This window comes from Myotis myotis, unplaced genomic scaffold, assembly GCF_014108235.1.
Source record: "Myotis myotis isolate mMyoMyo1 unplaced genomic scaffold, mMyoMyo1.p scaffold_m19_p_15, whole genome shotgun sequence".
Lineage (NCBI taxonomy): Eukaryota > Metazoa > Chordata > Mammalia > Chiroptera > Vespertilionidae > Myotis > Myotis myotis.
In genome coordinates this window covers 41,394,375-41,412,982 of record NW_023416319.1, presented here as the reverse complement: position 1 = coordinate 41,412,982, position 18,608 = coordinate 41,394,375, and the positions used below count along the sequence as shown (strand labels likewise).

Here is an 18,608-nt window from a genome sequence, read left to right as displayed (position 1 = left end):
TGTGCATGCCACACGGCTGTCATTTCATGTTGGCCATTATGCAAGAGTTCTCACCTATGACATCTAACCTGAGGCTGCCTGGGTGCTAAGCTGACTTACAGATACCAGGGTCACTTGGAGCAGGCATCTAGCAATGTCACAACCCAGTCACCCTGGAGGAGTTGGCCCTGCAACAGGCCAGAAGAGGCAGAGGCTGGTGGTCGAGAAATCAGCATATTGTTGGCAAGAGGGACAAGCAGGCCCCCCTTCCCAGCCTATGCTAATAAGGATTATCATTGCCTACATTAATAACAAATTCTCAGCAAAGCCTAGTGTCAAAACCAACAAGGTACAGACAGTGGTCCCTCATCTGCTCTTCTGACGTAAATTTTTCTAAGTGCACTTTGACCTGATGACTGTGGGTTAGGGGACCGCAGCCACATCACACTGTGTTATGCCAGCTTCTTGCCTCTGCTTACGGCGTGAATCAAGGGTTGAAAACACCAAATCAGAGGACACTACAGTTGTATGAAGCACTTTTATGTGGGACAACGACACACTTTTTTTAGAAATGTTTATTCTAAAATTATTCAAGCAATTCAAATTATAGGGAATGGAGTTAAAGAGAAGTGATAATAAAGAAAGCACAAGAAAAACTAAAGCAATTAAAACTCCAAATCAAGAAAAGGCCCTCAAAAATCTGACTTTTACCACACCCAGGCCATCAATTTAGGCCTCCGCCATTACTTTTGTCACTACTGGGTTGAGCTATAAGTGGCTCATTGCTACCAAGAACCCATACAGAAGGCAGAGAGGCCCACAGCTGCAAGGAGCAGGTGTACGCACCCGACACCATTTCTTAGATGGGCCACATCTCCTATCAAAGCATATGCTGGCCCCTCTTTCTCTAGGGTTTACCCCAAAGCAAGCAGGTGCTCAGGGAACTGAGTCATCTGGCATAAAACTACAGCAAAGACCACACTGCTCGACTTGATTCTGGCAAAGGCTGAATGGGCTGAAAGCCAGATGAAAAGTGTGGTTACCTGAACGAGTCTTTGGAACCTGAATAGCCCTTCAAAAAGGCTTCTCGCTTCTTGGTCATAATGGAACAAGACACTCAGCAGTTGTGGGTGCAAAGATAATTGGAGGGGTTGCATCAGTTCCCAAACCAAATGCAAGGTGTGAAGTCCGTGTCCATGGTTAGATGGAGCTCACTGCCCAGCTGGCTGGACACTAGCCCAGATGCTTCAATCTGTCATTAAGGTATACGTAAGAAGTGGATGACAAAGATGACGGCATAAAGCAGGACCCTACCCCTGGGGAACTAAAGACCTGAGTTCCAGACCTCCTTAAAGCAGGTGTGGCCATCACTCCCGGTGGAGCCATGAAAGTGCTGGGAACTAGGCAGGCGTGCTGCTCACCCACTCATGTCTATTTGCCCTAATATCAGTGTCACAGACAACCAGTTCACCACACGGGGGCGATCTCTCACCAGCTGCGGGTTCAAGAGCTGCCAGCATCCCATCTGGGATGATGTGCAGACACCTAATAAATGAATGCAACCATCCACAACAATCAAGATTTGAAACATTTAATTATTTAATTGCTTTTTAAGAGATTATTGCTGCAATTAGGAAGAGAACGTTGAGGGAACGAGGAGGTTAAAGACAGAAGATTTAAAGGAGGCAAGTACCATTTTCCAAGTATAAAACTGGCAATATGAAGTGACACGGCAGTATAGTCACATGTCTACTGACTTCTAATGCAGAAAAAAGAAAGTACAGTTTTTGCAGAGGCCAGTGGACATTTGCCATTCTGCCCACCTCTGCCAGACGGGGTGCTACTACAAGCAGATACACACAGAGTGGAAAGCCCACAAATGTTAACTCAAACTAAGGCTCGTAAACATAAAGTGGCTACAGTAGGTCCCTTTGAAAAATAGTCCCACGACCTTCACCCCAGCCCAACCCCTGCAGCAATGTTATCACAGCACAGGGGGCGGTCCTGGGGGGACAGTGGAGGAAGAGAACACTCTGTAGGGTGCATGCTTCTCCATTTTAGCAGCCGACAAACCACAGTGGTGCCTGCTGGGTGGGGCTGGGTCCCTGGACTTCCTCCAACATAATGAATGCACTGGAGACACAAAAGACAATTCACCCACAGCTCCGACCACTCCTCCTCTCTCAGGAGATGCCCACCATTTCAGCAACTGTAACACATGCACGCGCGCGCGCACACACACACACACACCAACCACTCTTGGAACCCACAATGCACAGGATGACTGACAACCACACACACCCTGCAGCGACATGGCCAGTCACAGTTTTGTGTAGACAGTACAGTGCAGAAGAACATTTTAGACAAAAGTGGTGAGGAGCTGGGGGAAATGGTCATGTTGGCTCCTGGCCAGCATACCCAGCGAGGGGGGCGAGAGGATACCAGCCTGAAGTGGCTGAATCTTCAGGAGTCCCTGAGAAGGGGAACGGACAGAGGAGTTTCTCCCAACCCAAACAAAACCTCAAAGACTGATCCCCACCCCTGGGCCTGGGTCAGGAATAGCCACCACTGCTCCCCACTGAGGAAAAGGCACACATACAGTATGTCGTCACTAGGGTAGGACAGTGGCTCAGGTGAGATCCAGGCAGGCCCCATGCAGGGCAGAAAAGGTAGAAAGTGGGCACAGAGTTTGGCCCTGTCCCTGCACCATTCTGAGCATCTAAAGAAATCACAAGCCCTAGGCTACAACCGACACCATCTTGTTTCCCTATTCCAAAATGTTCTCTCATCCTCGCCAGGGCTGAGAAGTGTCCAGTACCTGAGGCTGAACTGCCATAGTACCTTTGGGAGCTGAATGAGAGGAAGGAGGCTGGAAGAACACACCAATGGAACAAAACATTTTCCCTTGCCTTGGGGACTCACTCATACCCTCCTTGTACCAACTAGGATAAATCAAGGCAACTTGTGAAGGTGCTGTGAGCAAACATATTCTCATATATGATGGCTTAAAGCAGTGAGGGAGGGGAGGCCTACAATGAACTTTGGTGACATATTTGAATTTGCGTGCTCATCCTACCCTGATACTCAGAGAGGCAGCAATAGGCCAGGAGGTCCTAGATTCTCTGGGAATTACAGTCCCTTCCTAGTTCCAGAATAAACCAGTGGGGGCACAATTTCAAATACGAATCTCCAAAGATGGTGGAAACCCAATACCAAAGGGACTACACACTAGAAGAGGACCATGTACCACTGGACACGCTGCCTTGGCAGACTGACCACTGCTGCAGAGTAACAACGGCCTGGTCAGCCTGTGTCTTGGGAGAAGAAAACAGGCTGCAGTAAAAGTAACTCTGAGAGACAAGTGACCCACTCGGAGAGCAGGCTGAAGAGCGTCCTGCGTAGAGTTACCGAACACCCACCCGGGAAACTTCTGTCACACGAATGCTCCCTATTTGACTATAAAACAATCTGCTTGGGATGACAAAGAAAACCTTTTTCTACCTCAAACTGTGCCCCAGCTTCCCTAAGGAATCAGGACAGGCCAGAGCTGCCACCCCATGATTAAGTGAAGGTAAAAGCTAGAAAGATTAGAGAAGAAACGGTTAAAACAATTCCTGGGGTGATGTTTAGAACAAGGGCAAAATAATTACGTCATGGAATCCTTCGGGGCTTTCACATTAAAAACCACAAAAGGATGATGAAAGGAGGAACTCGAATCCTGAGGATCAAGCTGTCTTGCGTCTGTCTCGTTGTGCTCTATGGAGCAAGACCAGATATTGAATCTCTGTGGGGCCTGTTCCACACCCCAGAACCTTCTGAAGGCCAAATGCCCTCGGGCTCAGCGGGGCTTCGGAGAGCCATTCATCTGGCTGCCCTGAGGTACAGTGTCTGTGCTGAAAAGGCTGTCCAGGAAGATCGAGGACAATTCTGCTACCTGGTTCCTGTCGACAGTGGTCTGGGCCATGCCATAGATCGCACCCTGCAAATCCAGTCACAGAATTGTTAATGATGAGGGATCCAGAACGGCTGTGCTCCTCCCCCCCCGATCCTTGCCTTGCATGTGGCCTCCTCTCCCCAACTCCATCCCCACCCCAGGCTCCATTCTATCAGAGGGATAGCCAGCTCGCTAAGTTTTCCCAGGTACTTGCCAGTCATCTGCCTTTCTGCCCAAAGGAACTATCCTGTGGGATTTTATGTAGAAAATTCAAGAGACAATTGGTTTATTGCCTCTCCGGTGTCAAATTTTTCTTTTCAAATGGACACTGCCACCACCTGCCTTTGCATACAGCACTTACAAATTTACAGGGTGCTTTATACTCAGTCTGTCCATTCCCTGGGAATGGACAAGGCAGAAATCATCAGCCACAATGAAATAAGGAAACAGGTTTGTGGATAAGAGGCAGAGGCAGGAACAGACTCGAGGCCACCTGGTTCTTTCAACCCCCTCCCCGTAACACCTAACCTTCAACAGAGAAGATAAAACCCCAAGTGCTCCTACCATTCCTGTGGCCTTTCCTTTAGGGTTCTTCATGATTTGAGTGACAGACTCTCGGACGTCCTTTAGGAACTGTACGGCTACTCGCTTCCGGGTGTGTACTAACGTGACGCAGAAATGAATACTATGAGAGAAGAGAGACAAAGAGAGATGCACCTTAGAAAAAAAATTTTGAAGTTGTAAAATAAAGCAGCCCCCAGTACAGGCATTTATTGGTTGCTCCTTCACGTTACTTGTGACAAGTGTAGTCGTCCACACTGTCCCCAGGGCTGGGAACCAGGGCTCCCAAGTCCATGGCTTGTCAAGCACGGGCTGGCAGGAGGGCGTCTCGGCCTCATCAAGAACCTTCCTGACAGAATGGATACAGCGGCTGTGCTACCCCACCCCTCTCCTCAAAATCTGTCCACCACGAGTCCTTCAGCCATGTGGCCTTTATCTTAGATGATAAGCCCTCCTGGGGACAGGGCCATCGGCTGGGTCTTGAAGGGTGTCAGGGCAGAGAAGCAGCTCTAATGCCCCTGGAGGGCGTCTGTGGGGCAGAGGGATTGTGAAGAGGAAAAGGCAGAGTCAAATGGGGCTGGCAATGGTGCGAACGTGATCGGGTCAGGGTACGTGGGGGACACCGAAGAGCCCTATTCTGCTGGGGGGGGGGGGGGGGGAGTGCTGACTTAAAGGCAGCATGGACGGTGAGGCTAGGGAAGCAGCAGGCCTGAAGGACCAGGAGCACTGGGAGGTTGTGAGCTAAGTATTACTCAGATACAAGTCGGTTTATAAGAGCAACATGAAGACCGTGTACAAGACGGATCTGAGAGTACAGAGAGAGTGGGGGTGGGAATCTTATGACAGACCCCTGATCTCAAGAGGCTGCCACCTAACTTTGCCAAAGTTTAAAGATAATGGTCCTGTTTTGATACTGAGATACTCCAGGTGTCTGGACAGAAATCCTAGATCCTACTGTTGCCACTAGTGCTGGGCCCTAGCAGCCCATCTCTACAGATCACCTTGCTACCCAAGTTCTTCAAAAGTCACAAAGCAAAGGAAGAAAAAGGGGCTTCTTTAAGTTTACCTGGACGGGAACTGCAGCTGGTTCAAGTTCCACCCCTTAGCAGTCATCAGATTAAACAGTCGGTAGATGTCAAAATCATGGGAGCCCAGAGCAATGACCGACAACTGAGGATCCCCAAAAACAAAGATGCCTTTGATATTTTCCAGTCTTAAAGCAAACAAGAAAAGGAACAGAAAGAAAATTCAGCCACATACGGTCCTCTGGTCATCATCTCTTTCATCACCCAATGTTTCCCTTACAGCCTAACCTTTTGGGCTTTAGTTTTCTCATCCTGTAAAATAAGGTATCTAGACTGAGATCAGTAATTCCTAAGCATTACAAATAGTCAAAGGCCCAAACCATATCTAGACCCAATGAATCAGAATCATTGGCTCCTAACCTGTCTGCCCAACTCCCAAATTATGATATCACCCCCATGGACATCTGAGGAATAAGACACTTTTTCAAAATACTGAAAAAACAATTTCTCCATCCCTCAATTTTAAAAACATATGTAGTCTCTAAAGCAAGAACTAGTACAGTTCTCAACAGATAGGGATTATCAGAATCATATGTGGGCCTTTTTTCAAATGAAACATGTCCACTGGCCACTTTTATTCACCCTCAAGATTCTGAAAAAAACCTCCCCAATCCTGTTGACACAGAGAGACAGGCAGTATGTGAACAGATATGCTCAACAGAGCACACAGCTTAGTTCTAGCCTTAGCTTAACCCAAGATTCCATCGCCGCCCCCTTCCCCATTCCTTCTCCAGTTCTTTTCTTATTCCAGTGATTCTCCAAGTGGGATTCCTAGACCAGCAGCATCAGCATCCACTGGGAACTTCCTAGAAATGCAAATGCTCAGGCCATTCCAGATCTAATGAGTTAGAACTCTAGGAGCAGGGCCCAGGAATCTGCACTTTAATAAGCCCTCCAGGTGATTAGGATGCATCCTCAAATTTCAGAACCACTGTCTTGTCTCAGTCATTAAACTGTCCCTCCGTACTTGGTAAGAGCTGCCAGTGGTTAAGACATCCTTGGAAACAAGATGGCCTAGATCAGTGTTTCTCAACCTTCTGGCCCTTTAAATACAGTTCCTCATGTTGTGACCCCCCAACCATCAAATTATTTTCATTGCTACTTCATAACTGTAATTTTTCTACTGTTATGAATCGTAATGTAAATATCTAATATGCAGGATGGTCTTAGGCGACCCCTGTGAAAGGGTCGTTCGACCACCAAAGGGGTCGTGACCCACAGGTTGAGAACCGCTGGCCTAGATGAAGCGCTAACCTGACATTCCAAGTCACAGCAGAGCAAGGGAGCCCTATCCTCCCAGGCCAACACCACACTCCTAAGCTGCTGTCCTAAGCCCTTGGTCTCTCAGGAGACAACGAATGGGCTGGGGCTACAGGTGCCTGGCCGGGCAGATGCCTTGAGCACACTAGCAGACAAAGCAAGAGACAAGGAGAATCCCAATCTTCCACATACTCTGACTTGAGGAAGCGAGACGTTTTGATGATCTGTTTGGTAGCTTCAACATAGCCGCTCTCACCGAAGTGCATCAAGGCAGCCCAGCAGGCTGCACTAATGCCACCAGGCCGTGAGCCCGCGACGGTTGGGGAAGCGTAGATGCCACCCTGCCAGTCTGGATCAACGAAGAACTGATAGCTCCTGTACTTCTTGTCACTGTATAACACCACGGAAGAGCCTTTGGGGGCATAGCCATACTGAGGGGAGAAGCAGACAGGTGATTGCACAATTCTATTCAGCAGACCTGCCCTGGCACGCTGATCATGGAAAATGTTCCCTCACATTCTCTATGATGCTTCTCACTCACATTAAAAATTCAAACTTACAATGTTAACAGGTAGAGAGAACTGAAGGGATGGAGCTGAAACTCTATTTTAGGGATGAAGAATCCAAGGCCCAGTAGGAACAGTGCCTTGTCCTGCTAATCAGTTTACTTCCCCTTTCCCACCCAGCATGTGGTTTTCCTTATTTAAAACATTATTCCAGCCCTAGCCGGTTCAGCTTAGTGGATAGAGCATCGGCCTACAAGCTGAAAGGTTCCAGATTCGATTCCGATCAAGGGCACATGCTCAGGTTGTGGGCTCAATCCCCAGTGTGGGGCTTGCAGGAGGCAGCCAACCAATGATTCTCTCTCATCATTGATGTTTCTCTCTCTCTCTCCCTCTTCCTTCCTCTCTGAAATCAATTAAAATATATTTTAAAAAATAATAAATAAATCATTATTCCAGGGCAGTATGTCAGGATGAAAGCAAAGATAAAGTGCCACTGGAAGCCAGGAATCCAAGTCACTCAGGTCAACTACAATCACGACCTCACTCCCTTCTCATCCTTGTTCACTTACTAGTACACTTCCTTTCTACTAAGAGCTTCAGAATCTAGAAGCTATTTCATCCAGTTTTACAATAAACTGATCTAGATTTTGTCTCAGTCCATGAGGGGGAGCAGGAATGGACATTTCAAACATTACAAGCCAAACATTCCTGAGCACGTTAAGTTCTTCCCTTTTTCCAAAGGACTTTCCATCAGCATACTCCTGCCACAGGTACAGGAACCCAACAGCATGGGAGCTGCAGCATTTACATACCTCCCTCAGGAAGCCCAATTAAACCTCCCTTCATCCTCCCCTCAGATCGCCTCAAGGTTCAGGAAACTCTTTTTTTTTTTTTTTTTTTAATATATTTTTATTGATTTCAGAGAGGAAGGGAGAGGAAGAGAGAGATAGAAACATAAATGATGAGAGGGAATCATTGATTGGCTGTCACAGGTACGTTGGACCAAGCCTGCAACCCAGGCATGTGCCCTTGACCAGAATCGAACCTGGTACCCTTCAGTTCGTAAGCCGATGCTCTATCCACTGAGCCAAACCAGCTAGGGCGGGAACTAACTCTAAAAAGGGCCACTACACTAACATGTCCCAGTTATAGAAATTCTCTCAGCCATAAGACACAAAGATAATGGGTTCCTTTCCACTATTGCTTGTCATCTCTATCACTGGACCCTGTCACCTGAATCAGCTGCCCTGGTGAAAACAAAGAGCCAGATTTCATTTTACATTTTGGGAAAAGCTAATGCTTTAACCAATTTATTTTGTTGATAACGGTCAAAATAATCAGCTGTCTCCTCTGACTGACATTTGGTCCCTTCCGTAGCTCACCTTATGGGTATCCGCTGAAATGCTGGTCACACCTTTCACCCGGAAATCAAATGGTTGCTCCAGTGGGTATCCTGCTTTCTCCATAAAGACGATGAGAAAGCCCCCCAGACAAGCGTCTACATGAAGAGGTATTTTGTATTTGACAGCCAGCTAGTTCCAAAAAACAAAGACCATAAGAGAATTTCATTTACAGCCCTGTAACAAAAACTTTGCAAGACATGGGTGGAAAAGTGGGCTGTAACTATAAGGCCATTATGTACTACTAGAGGCCCGGTGCATGAAATTCGTGCACTTGGGGGGGGGGGATCCCCCTCAGCCTGTGCCCTCGCGCGGTCCGGGAGCCCTCAAGGGATGTCCGACTGACGGCTTAGGCCCGCTCCCTAAGGATGCCGTCAGTCGGACATCCTTAGCACTGCTGTGGAGGTGGGAGAGGCTCCTGCCACCGCCGCTGCGCTTGCCAGCCATGAGACCGGCTTCTGGCTGAGCAGTGCTCCCCCTGTGGGAGTGCACTGACCACCAGGGGGCAGCTCCTCCATTGAGCATCTGCTCCCTGGTGGCCAGTGAGCATCATAGCGACCGGTTATTCTGCTGTTTGGTCAATTTGCATATTAGCCTTTTATTATATAGGATATCTTCCATGTTTTAAAAAGCTGTCTACTTTTTGACATTCCCAATAAAAAGAGTTCATCTTTCAAATGTATTTAGCCTTCAAAATAATTCATCTGAAATGTGGTGTTTATTTTATATTTAAATATGCAGGCCCTCAAATTCACTGCAAAATCATGCAGAAAATGAGCACCACTCTGATTCCAGCTGCCTCTGGAGTGGGTCCAAGGTCCTGCTTGCTAACTTCCCAGCAGGTAAGGAGGGAGGGTGTACTATGGAGCAGCAGATTGAATACCACCCTTTGGTAGGCATGCTCCTAAATGCAGATCATTTCCTGATCTGAATTGAAATGTTAGTCCTACCTCCAAATATCCCATTTAAACAAAGGCTTCTTCCTTCTATTCTCCTCCCCCACAGCAGAAGCCAGTAACCTTCAGAGGCTCCAAACAGAGCTGCAGAGTTTACCACAGAGCTGATGAGAGCTATTCACCACCCATGTGCTAAAATCTAAATTCAAAATCGCTTCTATTTGCCAAATACTGTACCATGAGATTCTATTTTAAAATCTCAGTTTCACTGCCTAGGGGTCCCTTTTTCTCACATACCTTGGCCACTTCAGGAACAGGATCGATCACACCATGAGGGAACTGTGGGGTAGAACAGACGAGCATGGCAGTGTTCCTGGAGATGGCTCTTCTCATTGCCTAGGAGTTACACGTGGGAAGGAAAATGAGCATCCACATCTCAGTTACTCTCCTATTGCCCTAACAAGATTAATCTAGTCTACAAACTTCAGTTCCACTACTGGCCCCTCCTTCACCTCTCCAACCTGGGAGAAGCCTGCTGCCCACCATCGTAGCAGAATACAAACAAGGCTAGATGGGTCCACTGGGGGAAGAGAGCACAATACAAAAACAGCAAAATCCCTTGTGAGGGAAAAAGAATATTGGGCTAAGAGGTAAAAGCCAACTAGCAGTGAAACCTGGTGTAAACTACTTCACTCCACCCAGTCCGTTTCCTCATCTATGAACTGCAATAATACTAGCAGCTTCTATGACCTCCCTGGGCTGCCCCAGGCTCCAATGAAATTCCGATAGCACTCTGAATGCTGGAAAGTTCTATACAAATGCAAGGCATGAAATTAATCAAGAAAGGAATATTATTCAGCCTTAAAAAGAAAAGAAATCCTGCCATTTTTGACTACATGGGTGAACCTGGACGACACTACGCTAACTTAAGCCAGGAACAGAAAGACAAATATTGCATGATCTCACTTAGATCTAAAAACCTGAACCTACAGAAGCAGAGAGCAGAGAGTAGAAAGGTGGCTGCCAGGGGTTGGGAGTGGAGGAATGGGGAGATGTTGGTCAAGGGGTACCAAGTTTCATGCACCCCTATGTTCATAGCAGCACAATTCACCACAGCTAAGATCTGGAAACAGCCTAAGTGCCCATCAGTAGATGAATGGATGAGAAAACTGTGGTACATCTACACGATGGAATACTATGCTGCTGTAAAAAAGAAGGAACTCTTACCATTTGCAACGGCATGGATGGAACTGGAGAGCATTATGCTAAGTGAAATAAGCCAGTCAATGAAGGAAAAATACCACATGATCTCACTCATTCATGGATAATAGAGACCATTATAAACTTATGAACAAAAATAGATACAAAGGCAGAGCTGCCTCAAACAGGTTGTCAAACTGCAGCGGGAAGGCCGGGGAGGGCTGGGGGGCAGGAGGGAGGGGGTAAGAGATCAACCGAAGGACTTGTATGCATGCATATAAGCATAACCAATGGACATAAGACACTGGGGGGTAGGGGAGGCCAGGGGATTGTCAAGGGCGGAAAAAAAAAAAAGGACACATATGTAATGCCCTTTGTAATACTTTAAGCAATAAAATAAAAAAAAGGGGGGGGGGTACCAAGTTTCAATTACACAAATACATTCTGGAGATAAAATGTATTGCCATGTGACTACTAAACAAGTTTTATTAATACTGCATTGTATATTTAAAATTTAATTAGAGATCTACAGGGCAGTCTTAAATATTTCAACCATGAAAAAAAAAAAAAAAGAAAAATGTTAACTGTGCGAGGTGATGAAAATGTTAAACGCTTGATTATGTTGACTACTTCACAATGTATACTGACATCAAAACATTAAGTTGCACTCCTTAAATATATACAATTTTTAATTTGTCAATTAATTGTACATTAATGCCTCAATAAAGATGAGGGGAATAATGCTAATGCTAATAAACTGGAATAGTTTACTTATGGAAAAAATCATTACTTTATACTGGCAATGGTGCTCACTCAGGCCAATCAAAACCACAGTGACACCCTGGCTGGTTTTGTACATCCTGTACACCAAAAGGTTCGATTCCCCGTCAGGGCATCTCTCTCTCTTTCTCTTTCTCTCTCTTCTCTCTCTCCTCTCTCTCCCCCCTCTCTTAGGGCATATCTCTCCCTCTATCTCTCTCTCTCTCTCTCTCTCTCTCTCTCTCTCTCTCTCTCTCTCTCAAATCAATAAAAACATATCCTCCAGTTAGGATTTTTTTAAAAGTTATAAAACATACAAACCACAGTCAGAGTCTTAGAGCAAGTTAGGACATGCTTATTTCACAAACAGAGAAGAGAAGGTGGCGGTGCTGAAGCAAACCCGGGTCTTTAAAGTTAGGAACAAACGGATGAATCTGTGCAAAGACTGAAGCTGTACTCAATCAGCACTGCCAGTGGAAGATTTTGCAACTCTGGCCACTACAATCAAAGACATTTTGAGCCTGTCTGCATGTGACACTGGAAAAAAACAGTCAACTGGGTACACTTCCTGCTTCTCACAGCCCAGGGCAGACAATGGCCCTTCAGAGGAACTCACCCGAACATCCACCTCCATCATTTTGTTCAGTGGAACCCGTATAATCTTCATCCCAAAATAATGGGCTGCCTTGTCAAACGCAGCATGGGCACTCTGGGGGGCCACACTAAGAGACAGGGAAGAAGAGAATAAGGAAATGAGGTTCAAAAGAACATAGTTGCAGCTAATCTAAAACATCAGGAGTAAACTTCTGATTACTTTTCCTCAAAAATTTTAAAGTGTTTATATTTACTTTTTAAGCACAAAAAGAGATATTCTAAAGAACCTTCTCCCTACTATTTAGGAAATCATTTTGGCAACAGGAAAAACTTGGAAGTAATCCTACATCGAAGGATCCAAAATATAAACTAGAGCTGACAGGTAAGAGAACGGGGAATTTGGATCAAATTAACATAAAGTGGTTGCCTATCCAAAGACAGGCACATCAGAGAAGAGCAAGCTTCCTGACACGGTACAGGTTGAGGCAGGAAATGTAAGCTTGCTTGGCAGGGCTGTTAAAGCAGCAGCCAAGCATCAGATCAAAGGTCCCCTCCATCTTTGAAAGACCACGATCCTATAAGAAACTATAATCCCCATCTGCACTGCACACTTGGAAGTAGCATTTCAAATAGTATTAAAAAAGGAAACTGAGTCATAGTTAAGTATTTGCTTTCAGACTTCCCTCAATGGTTCCATGCTTACAATTAACCTGTTCCCTTTAATGGAGAAAAAGCTCTCTTACTAAGTACCAAGCACCAAAGATTTAGCTTGAAGAAAGATGGTAGCCTGATTTATTCTCTTAGGCTAAGTAGGAATTGCAGCATGAGATCATGCAAGTCCTAATCACTGACACTTGTGGGAAAAACATTAACCCGAATAATGTATAAACACACTGTACAAGGAGAGGGTCTACAGAAAAAAAAAAAAATGCAACCAAATAGCGAAACTATGGGGTGGGCCCTAGCCAGTTTGTCTCGGCGGATAGAGTGTCGGCCTGCGGACTAAAGGGCCCCAAGTTTGATTCTGGTCAGGGGCACGTGCACAGGTTGCAGGCTCAATCCACAGTACGGGGTGTGCAGGAAGCAGCTAATCAATGATTCTCTCTCATCATTGATATTTCTCTCTCTCTCTCTCTCTCTCTCCCTCTCCCTTGCTGTCTGAAATCAATACAAATATATTGCAAAAAACCCCAAAAATCTATGGGGTGGCAATATGGGTAAACCTCAAAAAGATTAAAGAATTTTCTATCCCATAAAACTACCCTTAGCTTGAAATTTTTTTTCTTTAAATATATTTTTATTAATTTCAGAAAGGAAGGGAGAGAGAGAGATAGAAACATCAATGATGAGAGAGACTCATCGATTGGCTGCCTCCTGCACGCCCCCTACTGGGGATTGAGCCCGCAACCCAGACATGTGCCCTGACCAGGAATCCAACAGGTGACTTCCTGGTTCCTGGGTCAATGCTCACCCATTGACCTACACCAGCCAAGCTAGCTTGAAATTTTCTTAGGGGAACCCCAAAGCAGCCTGTAAAATAACTTTCATTGAACTAATATAAACAGAGAGCGTTCCTCAGGCTCCAAATAATTTATAATAAATATCACAGAATTCATAGATGTAGTCTTGTCACTTAGAAAAAGGATCTCATTTTTGCTTGCAGTATATGCACCATTTATAAAAGAGAGGTGGGTCAGGGTGTATGTGGGGGGCGTGATTTTGAAAATTAACTGGCTAATCCACTTAGGATTTTGGTGAATGTGAAGAGAGAAGAGTCAAGGACACAGGACAGGAGGAAAGAGGACTAGAATTGCCAAAGGAAGAGAAGACGCTGAAAGCAGTCAGGGTGCTTCAGGCAGCAGCATTCCAGACAAATCTCAGCAGGGGGTGGGGAGAACGACACAGCCCCACACACATACATTTCTGGAGTTCTGATCCCCTTCTCTAAGGCCAGGTCCCGATAAGCTTTGCAGGCCATCAGTATGCTTTCTGTACCCCCAGAGGTCACCTGTGAAAAAGGAGAGATGTCATTTGTGGAGGGAAGTTAGGGGTAGTTATCAGCCTGCCCTGATGTTGACGGTGGTTGGTACAGAAAGAGGTAAGGTCTTGTGTGCCACAGGGCAGACACTGTTACGTCTTCCAGAAGGGAAACCTGGCTTCGCTTGCTAAGCCCACACTGGGTTCAGGAGAAGAGTGAAAACACTAACTAACAATGAGCAGAAGCTCCATGCTGTCTGGACAACTTGCACATCTGCCCAGATCTGTGCACAATCCATTTCCACATTAATTCCTCCAACTGCAGATAGGATAATGCATTTTACACCATTCAAAAGCATCAGGATTGACTTTGATTTACATTTTCAATGCCTACTGAGAACGTGAAATTGTGAAGTTACAATTCTAGTAAACTATGCAATATATTAGAAGACAAAGAACAGATATTAGGCATTCCAAAGTGAACTTCTGGTTTTTGACAAGTTTGAAAAAAAAAAAAAGAAGCCTCTACCTAGTTTGTTATCTGAAATCAAAACAAAAATCCTAATGTTTCTAAATGAAATAAAATGTTTTCCTGAAGCGAGGTCTAGCAACTCTGATACAGGCAACAAAAAGACGCAGCGGTCATTTCAGTCATCCTATTGACCCTAGGGGACTACAATCTCATAAAGGTGAGGGCCAGTCTGTTCATGACAATATTCCTAGCACCAAGCCTCGTAGCAGACACCTAACAGACCCTCAATTAACATTTCTTAATGCCTGGGCTGACTCTCAGTAAGCCATGACTAACACAGGCATATCATACCCACCTGGCTATCTTTTGATAACATCTAAGAATGAATAATTTTAAAACAAGCCGAAAAAGAAAAGCCATAGCACTGAGCTAGGTGGATATTTTCTTAAATTTACCATTTCCAAAGACTTATAGGATCTTATATAGCTTTTACATTACACAGGTGAGCTGATGAGAGACTAAAGTGATGCACCCAATGTCATCCATTAGCATCTGTTGATAAGAAGTAAAACGTCCTACGTTTTTGTATTTAGTGTAGCTAAGTATGAGACAGAATGAGAGAGGGTGATTACTGAAACTTCCTAAAATAATATCCATATATAGGACAAATGGCATTGGGTAACAAATCCCAGTAGTCAGGAGTTATATGGAAGGTTAGCTGAGAAAAGCTGAATCATTTCTGATTCAGGAAGTCTTCATGAAACATGTGACCATCATCCACAAAGTAATGCACTGAACGTGGGCATAGCACACTTGTGTGTAGTCTCTGCACTTCAATGCTGGAGAAGACAAAAGTGCTTACAGCTGAGGTCAGCTCTGCAAATCAGCAGCATGTCCTGTGCTCCAGCACAAAACCTCAGCATGTCACATGAGAAGTCAAACCAGCTGTGAAGCAAGTCGGAAAAGCACCAGCAAAGTCAGTCTCCAAGGAGTCCATCTCTTACTAAGGTCAAGTAATGACATAAGCAAAAATATTTCCAAACCCTAGTTACTCACTTCACATGTCCTATATTTAGTTCAACAGTTAATCAAATCAACATTGATATATGTTAAGCAAATATCAGTGTATTTTTTACTATTAAAGCTGGGATACCTTAATTCTACTTCTAATTCTTATTTCTGATCCCCAAATTCTGTGTTTAAAGATTCTCCCATTTCCCTCCTCCCCCTGCACCCAAAGGGAAATGAAAATTTAGCTGTGAAGTAAGAGGCTCCAATCACTATTTGTTATGTTAGTCAACTTCTTTTAACATTTATAGTAATTCTCACTCTAACAAATGAAATGTGTGTCAAAAACAAGAGCAGGACATGACCTGTTTGGAAATTTTTCTTTTAGGTGATGTTTGGTCTTACTGACATTTGCATAAGCCAGTTGCCTTGGCAACTTAATTTCTTTTGGTATATAGTCCCCTCTCATCCATTTTGAGGCAAATGAAGTTAATAAAAGGAAAAAAGTTGAAGGCTAAAGAACAAGAAGTGTAATACCTTAAATGGGAATAGTCTAAAGACAGCCCAACCCTTAGGCTTTGTCTTCACGTTCCCCACCTCTGAGCTTTCTTCACTGAAAGCAGCTCCTCAAGAGACAGAGGCACATACAGAGACAGAGGCAGACTGAGAAGCTGAATGATCCCAGAGATTTCAGTCTAAAGTCTAAGCTTGAGAAGAGATTGGAGATCTTAGATTCCATCCTTCTCCTGAGCCCTGACACATCCACTAAAGAAGATTGTAACAGGAGAGACATGGCTTAGTTGTACCTACACAAAAACAAAGTACAAATACCCTAGCGCCGGACTTCCAGAAGACTAAAACTACTTCACGGACTTCCTCCCAATACCTGGAAGACTAAAGAAAAACAGTAGTAACAACGTGTAATAAGAACCAAAGGAGGAACGAGATATAATCTGATGCAATAAACTTCAAATACTGGCAATGAAAGGAAGAAGCAAGTTTCCAATCCATAGCAGAGAGCAAAACACAATACATATTCCCTCTTCTAAGCCCTGGAAGTTATCCAGGCAACTCAGCAAAATCCTGACCATTCTCATCAATACTCCCAAATCTTCGGAGAAGCAAATGGAAGGGGTTTCCTTATCTTCTCTCCTGCTCTTCAGATCAGAGTGGTAGACACAGCAGCTAGGGAGAAAGAGCAAAATGCGGAGAGAACATCTGGACTGATTCTTTAAAGTGGAGACTGCAGAAATACAAGATGGGTTAAGGAAATAATCAAAGCCCAATGGGTATTATTCCCTTCCAACCAGGCAGAGTGAACTCCGGTATGGTTAACTTTTAACAAACTATCAGAAGATGAGACCTAGATATATTGAAATACAGGTGTAACAAAGCTTTAGCTGAATCCTGCCTCAACCAAATGCTCTCAGACAAGAAATCACCCACCACGCATCAGAACAAATAGAATGTCCAGAGAGAGTCACCTAAGCATGAGCCAAGATGAAAGAAAATGGCATGGCAACGATGCAAACATACAAGGAAAAAAGTAGCGTGCAAAATAAAGCCAACTCCGACGGTAACCACCTAAGGAGAAGGACATTCCTCATAGCCGTTGCTCACTACAAGACAACATCATCAGGTCATGAATTCCAGAAAAGAGTTGAAAAGCTGGACACTGAAACAACAAAATGAGACTGCAAACTTTAAAAAAACACAGTCCCAACCAGCACCGATACAGAACTAGGAGCAGAAAGGAACAGAATAAACACGGCTGAGAATAAAAAGTCTGACTTAGAGCAAAGGCCTAAGATAAGGTTAGTGAACCCAGATAAGTAAGACAGAGACTGAAAGATCAATGTCCCTCTACACTTGGAGAACTATGTCCATGTGGCTGCCGTAACCAGAAAGCGTCCAGAGAAGAAAGACAGGGCTGGGCGCAATCTGTTTGGAAATCGTATTCCCTAAGGAACAGCTGAGTAACCTAGGAAAAACAGGGAAGAGATTCAGGGGTAGAGAGGCTTTCAAGTACACAAAGGTCTCTCACGTGGAAAAAAACACACAAAACAGTCATGGAACTTCTATCTCCAGCAATACAGATCATATACCTTGGGCAATGCTCCTACCTGAAACTAAAAAACCTGGTAAGCCCTAACCAGTTTGACTCAGTGGTTAGGCCCCTGGACTAAAGGGTCATGGGTTTGATTCTGGTCAAGGTAACATAATACCTCGTTTGCAGGCTCAATCCCCCAGCCTGCTCAGGGCGCATGTGGGAGGCAATCAATCGATGTGTCTCACATCAATGTTTCCCTCTTTGTCTCTCCCCCTCCCTTCCACTCTCTCTAAAAAAATCAATGGAAAAATATCCCCAGGTGAGGATTCATTTTTTAAAAAGCCTGATAAAACATTACTTTTTTAAAATATCTGCCACTGAGCTAACGTAAAGGAGTATCTGAAAGTGCAAACAAAACAAAATCAAGAATCCTACAAAATAAGTGAGTGCCAAAGCTGGCTTTAACTCTGAGGGTGGCTGCCAATCCCAAGAGTCCTTAAACTCCCACGCCCATTCAAGAACAGGAGATAAATTTAGGACCTGCCCAAAGTAAGGAGGCTAATGGGAGATGGCTGAAGAAAAATGGAATTACACCCACAATCTGAGGGTACAAGAAAAAAATCCCACTGGTACAGAAGAGGACATCAAGAAAAATTGCTGTTGCTCAGGTAAAGAAAAATAAGGATTTGTAAACCACGTATGAAAAGGCAGCTTTTATGTGAGTTTGTGGTCTGAACTCAACTACCTCTGTAGTGCAAAACTATAAGCTATGAACTGGACTAAAATTGGTTCCAATGTGGTAGTACTTCCCAGCAACTGACAGAAGTAATTACAAACCTTTTCTGGAAGAACTTAACTTAAATCTAGGCCTTAAAGTTAAGTTCCCAGGAAAATGAGTGGTTTATAGTAAAAAAATAAATAAATAAA

At 44.7% G+C, this 18,608-nt stretch overlaps 1 protein-coding gene across 2 annotated transcripts in view; it reads right to left on the bottom strand.

Moving 5' to 3' along the window:
- Positions 1-1,554: 1,554 nt before the first annotated feature.
- Positions 1,555-18,608, bottom strand: part of SGPL1 (sphingosine-1-phosphate lyase 1) — a 59,173-nt gene continuing 42,119 nt past the window's right edge. For both annotated transcript variants that reach the window (XM_036336993.1, XM_036336994.1), the window contains 8 exons: positions 14,094-14,182; positions 12,197-12,302; positions 9,919-10,017; positions 8,708-8,857; positions 7,012-7,250; positions 5,541-5,687; positions 4,478-4,598; positions 1,555-3,958 (listed from right to left, as the gene is read on the bottom strand). In XM_036336993.1, the coding sequence (XP_036192886.1) occupies positions 3,818-3,958; positions 4,478-4,598; positions 5,541-5,687; positions 7,012-7,250; positions 8,708-8,857; positions 9,919-10,017; positions 12,197-12,302; positions 14,094-14,182 (1,092 nt within the window). In that variant the 3' untranslated portion in view covers positions 1,555-3,817. The remainder of the gene's footprint in view (positions 3,959-4,477; positions 4,599-5,540; positions 5,688-7,011; positions 7,251-8,707; positions 8,858-9,918; positions 10,018-12,196; positions 12,303-14,093; positions 14,183-18,608) is intronic.